Source organism: Corvus brachyrhynchos, unplaced genomic scaffold (assembly GCF_000691975.1).
Source record: "Corvus brachyrhynchos isolate BGI_N302 unplaced genomic scaffold, ASM69197v1 scaffold36, whole genome shotgun sequence".
NCBI lineage: Eukaryota > Metazoa > Chordata > Aves > Passeriformes > Corvidae > Corvus > Corvus brachyrhynchos.
This window is the reverse complement of record NW_008238441.1, coordinates 1,158,153-1,168,352: the sequence shown is the minus strand read 5'-3', so window position 1 is coordinate 1,168,352 and position 10,200 is coordinate 1,158,153. Positions and strand designations below refer to the sequence as shown.

Below are 10,200 nucleotides of genomic sequence, written 5' to 3'. Positions count from 1 at the left end.
GAGGTGCAGCTCTGGCAGCCTGCTGAGAGCATGGAAAGTTCCTGGGGTCAGGAAAGTCAGATTGTTCCCGTCTAGCCAGAGGCTGTGAAGGAAAGTCAGGTTTCTGAAGGTGTTGGTGTTGAGAATCCGCAAATAATTGTTGGAGAGGTTTAGAGAGATGGTGGATGTTGCTATTTCTCGAGGTAGGGTTTTCAGTCCAGCTCTGTTGCAGAGGATGGTCTCTTCAGGTGTACATTTGCACATGCTTGGGCATGAACTGGAGACATTCAGACTCAGCCCAGCCTTTGCTGCACAAATAAATATAAATATAACAAGAAAGAACATGACCAGCCACACATCAGCCACAGCATCTAATACCTGATGGATAGTAGAGAAGGAGGCAAGAAGAAGAGCATGTACCTTTTGGGCAGGTGAACCGTGGGCATGGCAGGGTCGGTTGGACTGCGCACAATGAAAATAGCTGGTTCTTCCTGCTGCAGCCCCGTGGGGATTAAGTGTTTAGGTACATCAAAGCTGATTAAGTGCTGCCCTGAGAGGCAGGGAGATTTCTCAGCCCAGCATCATGCTCTGATAGTGGTTTCCCCAAATCCTGCCCTTTGCAAACAGCAACAGGTGACAGACTTCCCCTGGCAGCTGTCTAGGAGAAGCTCCTGCTCATGGGTTATCACCATTATCAGAGTCTCTTTGGCAGTTGGCTCAAAATAACTGTTCTGGGAGGAGTTTTTGTGCTTTTCTCCAGCTAGAGCTTCAGCAAAGGCAGTGGAAGGTGGCTCTGCCATCCAGGTGTGAGGTGAGGGCTCTCACCCCGGCGTGGTTGCACATATTGACAGATGGTCCGGGCTGAGACTCAGGGAAATGCAGCTGTGACCAAGCCCTGAGCACAGCCTTGGTGATGGCTGTGACTCCTCTGCAGTAAAATGGGATACTGCCAGGAGCTGTGCAAGCCTCATGTTCTTTGACAGCTGGGAAAATGCAGGGGAGTGCTGTGTCCTGGCAGTGCCTCTTCTTGGGATAAGCCCTGAGCCATCTATGAGTGGTGAAAGATGAACCCTGTGGTCGAAACATGGAGCACCCCAAAGGCACACTGTTCTTCCCAGGGCACTGCCTGTCTCCAGAAGGTTGGAAGATGCCACTGAGCAGTTGGAGCTGGGCTTGGGTCATTAAAAATCTCTGTCCTTGCCCCTGCCCTGGTTTTTGTCCTGTATCCACACTGTAAAGGGAAATTGCATTTGGGGGCCTGATTGATGCACTCAACAGCCAGGGATCAGCAATCTCCAGGCTGATCATTCTGCTTATGACGACAGGAAGACTAGACCCAGGGCTTGCAGCTGATGCATCATTAGGGCAGCCAGTGACACAATTGCTGCTCTTGTTTTTTGTCACTCTTTTAATTTGTCTTTTCCACTTCTCTCTGCTGGAGTTCTTGTGTTCTGATGTGCTTGAAGCACCTTTTGTCAGCCCGCTGCCTTCCAGTGCACTTCCTTGCTCTGAATTTCTCAGTCTGTTTCAGCTTTTTTCTTTTTTCATGTTTTACAGATTGGGTTTTCTTTCTCTCCCCTGTTCTGCCAGCTCTGTCCAGACAGTGGCTAAACCCCCAAATGTATAGTATGCCCAACAGGAAGTGCGAACTGGACAAATTTGCAGCTCTGTTTTCTCAGCAGAAGCAGATTAGGTTTCCTGCGCTGTTAAATCACTATGTTGGCTTCAGCTACTTCTGTTTTCTTCATCATTTTTTCAAGCAACAATCCCCTGAAGGACAGCTTCTCCCTGGAAGCTTGGCCAGGATGATCATGTTGTGTAATGGAGACCATCTTCTAGCTGTAAACAACATAATTTATTTAGTTAGACAGGCTTTGGTGCAGTGTTACTGGACCAAAATCTGGTTTCCACCAAGAGCAGCAGTGATGGCACTGTGCCCAGGAGCTGGTCCTGGGAGCCCTAGAGGAAGGTGGAAATGTGCACTGCTCACTCCATCCAGATGATCATGTCTGGGGTCAGGCCAAAGGTTTTGGTGGGTGAATCTTTGTTTTCTGTATTCCTGGCTCAGCTGGGACTGTTCCTTCGAGGACATCACCTTGGAGGGGTGTCCTGCTGCTGGAATCTCCATGGCTTCTCTTGCCTCCTGATGCAGCACAGCTAGGAATATCCATCACTCCATAATTTTGTCTGTGCAACCCTGTGAAGGAGACAGGTTTCTGCTGATCTCTGTGCAGGACAAGTGAGCTGCACTGTGTGCTTGGGAATGGTCTTGTCTTTAGCTGAAGTTTGTAGCTCAGGCTGAAGAAGATGAATCTCTTCCTCTGGTGTCCCTTTTATTCTACACAGGCTTTATTTCTGGTTGTAATTCTGGTTGTAATTCCAGCAGTGTTACCATGTTCTAGCTCTTAGTTAAGCCCAGTGCTCTCTGTAACTCTCCTTGATTTCATATTGGAAATTTTCAGACCAAACGCATGCAGCTCTTGGAGCTCATTGCTGCCAGATGTTGCTTAACTGGACTAAAACACTGTGGTGGAACAGGACCATACAGCTGCAGAATGTTTCCTTGCTTTAGAGCCTATAGGGCCAAGGAAACCCATAAGTATCAAAGTGACCAGATTTTTACACTTTGTCACAGGTTTGGCAATTCCAGTTGCTCCCTGTAAAGATTCCACAAAGCATGAATGTGGGGTGGCAGCTGCCTTGCAGCTGCCAGCCTTGTGGCTGGCGGTACTTACCGATGGCAGCCCTGGTTGCAGCTGCCCTTGCAGTGGAAGCAATGCAGTGGTGTGCCAGCACTCAGCACTGTGCAGAGTGAAACCTTTGCTGCAGGCTGAGTGTTGGTCCAAGAGAGTGGCCACAGGAATGTCCTGTGTGTGCTGCAGTGCCCAGTGCTCCTGGCAAGAAGTGCTCAGCATTGCCTGTCCAGCTCCAGCTTCCTGAGCATGTCTACTACCAGTCATTGCCACGCCAAGTGCTGTAGAGACAAGGTAAGGACATGCTGCTTGAGAAGAACTGACATGAGTTTTTTCTCTAGCTACCTTTTTAACAAAGTTTCCCTTTATGGTCCTTTCAAATATTAGCATCCTGCTCTTGGGTTCCCTTTTCCAAGCTCAGCTCTTTGTGCTCCACGTGCAGGGATTTTGATTGTCTCACTCCATCTGCTGGGAGGGTTTCTGGAGTGCATCGTGTTTTGGCTGAGGTGGTTCATCCATCCGGCTTTACTGGAAAAGCTGAACCACTGCAGGTCTTCTGTTAAAATGTATTCCACCCATCACATGACCATTGTTGTGGTTTTGTCTTTTTTTCAGTCACTGATTTATCTGACATCTGGGATTTATAGCCTAGCATGTTCCCTTCAGAAATTGTTTGTAGCTGATGACAAGAGCCTTGCCTAATACTGTAGGTTTTGAGGAGATGAATTCTCTTTAGAAGATGGAGGCAGCAGTCAAAACATCTACTTTGGGATGGTCTTGCTGGTCTAATAAGTTAAAAGAGCAAGGTTTTCTTTCTTTAAACTTTTTGTTGGGAAAAGACGGAATGAGCAGAATCACTTAACAGCTTTGTTGGTTAAAAGATTGACTAAATAAGGTAGAATACACAAATGTCAGGAATAATCTGACACCCCCAAAGCTTTATCTAGCTGGTGAACTCTCATGTGTATCTCAGTATTCTTGGAACATAAGAGAAATTTCTAGTAAAAGCACTTAAAAAGTGGGAAAGCTATTTGCAGTGGTTATAGTTCAAAACAGCAAAGGAAGATTTTTGTTTTTAGAAGATCTCTGGAAAGAGACCCTTTGGGTGCTCTGTAACTCTATAAAACTTTCTACAGAGTCCTAACTCTTCCTAAATATCACCTTGAGACCCTAAAAAGAAATGTGAAGCATTCTCCCACATCCTTTAAATGCCAGGCTATATACAACTATATTAGTACTAATATAGCAGAAGTTAGACAGGAGGGAGCTCTCTCCCACAAGCTATGGGCATCAGTGTCTTGACTTCTGCTGCTCATCACAGCAACTGGTTTGAGAGAAGTGAGTAGGAGAAAATTACCTGTGATGATAAATTATGAAAGCTGACTGTGGGTTCCTGCTGTCATCTCAGTTGCTGAAATGCTGTGCTTTGCCACTGATGCTGCTATGGGCATTTAGGCTCTGTGCCTGTTGTTGGCAAGCCCTGGAGTCTGGTGGTTTATCTGTGTTAGGGGCATGACTGGGAGCTGTGCAGCACTCAGGAATGGAGTTTTGACCAAGTCCTGCTGCCTTCAGCAAGAGCAGGCATGCCCCAAGAACAGGCAGCAGTGCCAGGGTGTGTGTGCATTCCCTGCCTTTAATAGCAATGGGTGCAGCTTGTTTCCAAAATCACTTACATGCTTGTTTTCTTTACTACTTTTAGTAACTTGTAAAATGCTTACAGCCAATAATTTGAACAAACAATGTCATGGATGATAACCTCAGTCTTGGCAGTGCTATTGGCTGGACACAAACATCTCTCATAAAATAAATGCTCTGGATAAGTTTTCTGCATGCTGGAGGTGGAAAGGGCATCCCTCTTCGCCCCTAAACGCCTCTGTCACACTCACTGAACTGCTCCAAAACTGACCTCTTCCAGCATAGAAGGTCCGTTCAATGGGACAAGAGCTCTCTGACCCCATATCTGATGGCCCCTGTCTGGGTGGCCCTTGTGTTCACTGCTGTGCTGCTGTGAAGTGAAAAAGCATCACTTTCCCCAGGCCTACTTAGTGCTTCCATGTGAAATCATGGCTCCAGGAAGGAGAGTGAAACACTGATGAAGGTCTTGCTTTTGAGAATTCTGGTAGTTCTTCCTCTTTGCCAAAACACCGCGTTTGCAGACACCCACTGCCAGAACTGATCATGCTTTAGAGGTACATGAGACAGTGCTAAGACCCAGAACTGACCCAGCAAGAACCATGGATGCTGGATGGGAATAGGACTCACTGCCTTGGCCTTCAACCTTCATGGTCACTGCTCACAACTGCTCCCCTCCCCAAGTCTCCAGAAAGGCTGCAAGCAATCAGCTTTCGCTGCAGGAGTGCTCTGTGGCTGGGGAAGGGTGAGGTAGGTTCTCCAATCTTACTTGAAGGACTGAGCAATGAATCCCTAAAGAAACCCTTAAACAAACAAATGCAGGAAGGAGGAATGCTTAGAAAAGTTTATGGAATGTGGGGAACCCAGCTGCAGGCAGGATGGTTTTGGGGAGCATGTGCAGATGGCCTGTTGTTTGGCACAACACACCCCAGAATCACAGAATATTCTGAGTTGGAAGGGACCCACAAGGATCATCAAGTCCAGCTCTTAAGTGAATGGCCCATGCAGGGATCAAACTTGCAATCTTGGCATCCATCCAACTGAGCTAATCCCAGGGTCTGGCATGATGAAAATCATCATTGCCCTGGCAATGCATGCTGGATCCCCAACTCCTGCTGCCAGCCCCGGGACCAGGGAGTCAGGAGATCCTGCTGTAAATCAACACCTATGTTGGGTTATGCAACCTGGGGAGCACATTTATAAAATATTTTTTTCCCCTCTTGGTTTCTGCGAAAGGAACAAATCAAGGTCATGAATACAGTTTGCATCTGGATCTCATATTACTTTGAGCCTTTGGCAGGCTGGCAAGGTTTAGCCTCAAGAGGTGGCTCTGACAGCCTCCTGGCACAGTCAGGCTGCTTGTTTGGGATATTCCATCCCTGACAGTGGCAGCACTTCCCTGCAAAATCCAAGACGTAGGACTTGGAGTACATGGATCCTTTTATTTTTACTTGTACAGTTGATCAGAAGTTGCTATTTGAATTGTGTGTGGTGGTGGTTTGGGGTTTTTGGGTTTGATTTTTTTTTTTTTTACACACTTCTGTTGATCTTTTGACCTCTTTAGGTGCATAGGCTTGAGGATAGAAAGACAAACCTAAGTGCTATATGTGAGCCTGCAGCAAATTTCTTGCTCCTCTTGAGCTGTGAATTTTTTTAGTTGGTATAAAAGACATACTTAAAATCCTTCCCCAAATCCAACCCCCAGAAAGCTCAAGCTTCTACTTATTTAAAATCAAGCATGTCTTGTGTTGAAAACTCCCAGCTTTTGTAACTTTGCAGCCAGATGAGCAGTAAAAAGGCTCTTCCCTGTGCTGAGCTGTGTGCTGGGCACTGCTGGAGCAAATCCATGTGCTGGATTTACCAGCCTGGCTGTGGAAAACACATCCCACAAGCTCAGGGGGCATTAGCTCAACTGCAGCACTGCATGGCAAGAGGTTGTTTTGTGCACAGACAACTTGGGCATCCCTTTCACAGCCATACAAGAATGCTCAGAAATAGTGAGAGGAAGAAAGAAATGGCAGAGGAAATAGAAGAGAGAGGGATTTGTACATTAGTGAGAGGAAGCTTTGCAGTGAGAACTTGGGATCAGATAAGGAATCAGATGCACTGAGCATTGGCAGGGGAAAGAATGGGAGCAGGATTTGTCAAAGGGCAGCCTGAGGTATGACCCCCATTACACTGGGTGCATCAGGGCCATTTCTTGTCTGCTAAAGTCTCAGTTTTGCAGGCAAAACAGAATGAACACAGTATCTGTAAGGATCAAAAGTTGTGTGGAAAGGAAAACTTTATATGTAAGTCTAAACAACTAGTGTTTGTTATTTTTGGAAAATAAACATTCTTGTGTATTTTTCCTTCACTGGGTATTTGCTGAGCAATGGAGCAAAACCTTTTACCAATTGCTTGTGTGCAACTAGCAGCAAGGACTACTGGCTGAGGGTGTCCTGGCGCGTCCTGTTACCAAAAAAGTTAAAAAATATGGTTCAGAGTGAGTGCTGACATCTCAGGTCACTCACCTGTGAGCCAGCAGTCCTGCAGACCCCAGGCAGGATGTGTACAGGGGAAACTGGTGGCAAAACATGCATCTCTTCTCCTTTGCAGCAGGACTCATTACTTTATCTCTCTTCCAATGTTTGCTCCAAGCACAGACACTGTGTGCCTGCAGCCTAGCAGTCCTGACCACCGACTGCTTTGTCATCATGTCCTTGAAGCAGTAAATTGCTGCACTGTGGTAAATAGAAATGCTGCATGGAATTCCCTTTCTTTAAATAACTCCGTCTCCTTTTAGCACAGAAAATGCTAAGAACTGGACTTTGAATTATGAGGCAGATAAAGACAAAAGCTGCCAAGAACTCTTCTCTCCGTCTTGAATGTAGTACTCACCTCCAGGGGATGAATGTATGTGAGTTTGCTGATAAACTTCTTCAACACTCTCTGAAGCTTTTTCTGGTCAAAGACATAGCTGGGCTATGGTGAAACTGGTGAGACTGTTCTCCACAGCCTGCTCAGCCCTTGTTTCCCCTGAAGATGCTGGTAAAAAGCTGTTTTCCCTGTTCCATCTCTCCTCTGGGTCACTCTGGTATGAACAGAGCTGATGACACCTGTTGTCTCTGGTGTGCTGCACAGTCCTGGAGCAAGGGCAGGCACTGGGGTTTCCCCCAGCCACCACAGGTGCATACACCTTGCTCCAAGGCTGTGCTGGTGTTCAAAGGATGGGATGTGCTTGGGTGCAGCACTGGCTAGTGATTGAGAGCCAGCCAGCAGCACCTGGCTGGGGGAAAGGGACACGTCACTGGCCACAGGGTCTCCAGTGGTCGATTCTGTCTGGCACATGAAGCCTTGCTGGGGAGCACAGCACATGTGTCCGCAGTAGATGGATGGTTGTTGCAGAGGAGATCACACTCAGGTATCACGGCAAAATGTTTAAGCCTATGGGTGCTTCCTTTGCCCCTTTCTTATCCTCCAGGAGCCCCCTTGGAGCTCCTTCCAGGGCGAGGAGGCTGGGGCCAGGCACAGTGTGTGATGCAAGAAGGAGCAGATGTAAAAACTCTGTGTTATGTGAATGGGAGTTGGCATGAGCTCGTTTTGGTGATGTCCTACCCCCGTTCAGCCTCAGAACCAAGCCTGCTCTCAGCCATGTGGATTTGTCCTGCTGCCCTCCTTAGTCCCAGCAGTGTGCATGTCTTTGTAAGGAATAGGGCAGTGGCTTTCCCATCCTAACTAACTGGGAGATGGGATCAGCCCCCTTACGCAGGCAATGCTGTTGTGAATGCAGTGATGTTCTTCCACTTTCTGTCTCTCTGTGTTCACATGGTCAATTCTGCCAGGACTAACAGCCAGTTAGTTTCATTCTCAAATGTTATTTCATTCTCAAATGTGTTAGCCAGTGCTAGGACTCCACGGACTGCATGGGAATCCCCCTGCCCTCAGAGATGCATGAATCCTTCCACAGAGGATCCCACATGTCTTCTGTGCACGTGGAGGGCAGAAAGGGGCTGCATGTGGGTGTATCCTCCTGGACCAAGAGCTGCAGTAGAAAACCACAGGGATATTTGTATAAATTTCCTTTTTCTTGCTTGCTTCATTTCTCTTTTTTTTTTCTTTTTTTTCTGGCTGTCTTGTTCCTCTCTCCTGATTTACTGCATGCGCTCACGTGGCCTTGGAAAGGGGGTTTCTCAAACTATTTTGCTTCCAAAAGGAAAAGAAGCTGGAAGGCATTCATATTTCAGTTCTCAAGTTATTTAGGTTAAAGTTTCCCAGTGGGAAAAGTGAAGATATGAGAGAGCAGATTGCTGGTGGCGATACTCATGAGAAGGAAAACGGAAAAAAGGCGCACGGAATTCTAGAGCTGCATCCAGACAAATGTGGGGTTTGACAGGTAGGTTTTCTATCTGCCCTTAGAACATAATTTCGAATAGTGTCTCGTGTCTGCAGTAAGAGTAGAATGAGTAGCTCAGAGCAGATCCTAAGGCACCAGTTGTTCATGACCAGAGGGGGGGAGTGTGTTTGTCAATGAAACCTTGGTCTCTGTAATGCAGCTACAAGTAATTATGGTGTGGTCCCTCTACTAGGAGTCAGTGAGGTATTTAATGCTTTGTGACTTGTACTGAGATTTCAACTTCTATATGTTAAAGTGAAGGGCTCAGCACATAAGAGTTAAGGGTGAAATGTGACTCCAGACCCTCTCTGAATATCTGTGTTCCCAAACAAAAAAGCTTCCATTGGGTTTAAGACCTGTTTGAATACAGAACATAGGCTTATGATCAACTATTTGTGACTTTAAATACTGGCACTCTGCAGAAATTCCCCGGCTGAATTTTCATTGTTGAGACAATATATTTAAAATTAAATTTTTCTCAGTATATCCAAAGTAGTGTATTGCATATTTTGCATTGAGCAAATGATAAGCTACTGTACATTAAACTGTTGATACAGAAAAATATGTTTGAAATGATCAGTTGCCTTCTGTTAAATGAGAGATCATTACCCAAATCTGTTGTCTTGGTGAAAATTTCTGTTACTTTTAGGGCTCCTTGGGAATTCTTAAATGCCTGACTGGTTCCACAAAAACTTAATTAAAAATTAATTGCGTCTTTCTAGTATGTAAAATAAAATACTTGGGTATGATATCTTCTTTATTGACTTAGAAAGTCTTAAAGTTTGCAAAATGTCCTGCTCAGAGTGCAGACACAAACCGTTGAAATGCAACAAAGACAGACCTGTCAATTAACTCTCTTATTGTAGCTGTTTTATAGCTACATTTTCCCCTAGTGAAATCCAGTCCTGATATTTCTAGATGAACAGCACATAGAACTGTTAAATCCAATGCCTGCAAGGACTGAGTTTATTGCTTGTGTCTACATTGAAATTATCTCTTTCACTGTTCTGATTAAAGCTGTCATGAGGGAAGGAGATGCAGATATGTTTGAGAAGGACACAGACAGTGAATGACATTTTGCAGACCCTTCAGTGTCTTTGAATTCAGCCCTGTGAATTGGAAAAAAAAAATCACAGCTTGGTTTCCTAATAGTCTTGTTAAAAGGCTGCATTCATGCCCATGGAGTCCCAGGAGACCCTCAGGTGTGACACACCTGATCTCCAATGGCAACTGCTGCCTTTTTATATTATTTTAACTGTTCAGAGTGCTGGAAATAGCATGAGAAAACTGAGAAAAGGATCATGAAGAGCTTTAGTGTGGCCTTTGGGTCACAGAAGTTCCTAAAGTGTCTCCAGCTCCTGAGTCCATAATCTTTCTGCTCTGCTGGTCACAGAAAGCACCATGTGTAATCATGGATAAACCCCAGCTGCTCTCTTCTCTGCCAGGCTCATTAAAAAGTGCTGTGACCTCCCTAGGGCTAATTGTATCTTGTCAGTGGGATGGAGGTAAGGAGTTCAGCAG

The 10,200-nt window shown here is 45.8% G+C and overlaps 2 protein-coding genes across 2 annotated transcripts in view; one reads left to right on the top strand and one right to left on the bottom strand.

Annotated features, from left to right (window-relative positions):
- Positions 1 to 5,783, bottom strand: part of LOC108447249 (nyctalopin-like) — a 6,918-nt gene extending 1,135 nt beyond the window's left edge. The window contains exon 1 of the mRNA XM_017736632.1: positions 1 to 5,783. Within this exon, the coding sequence (XP_017592121.1) occupies positions 1 to 324 (324 nt within the window). The 5' untranslated portion in view covers positions 325 to 5,783.
- A 116-nt stretch (positions 5,784 to 5,899) lies between these two features.
- Positions 5,900 to 10,200, top strand: part of AGTR2 (angiotensin II receptor type 2) — a 6,148-nt gene continuing 1,847 nt past the window's right edge. The window contains exon 1 of the mRNA XM_008635541.2: positions 5,900 to 8,679. The gene's annotated coding sequence lies outside the window, so the exon portion shown is untranslated. The remainder of the gene's footprint in view (positions 8,680 to 10,200) is intronic.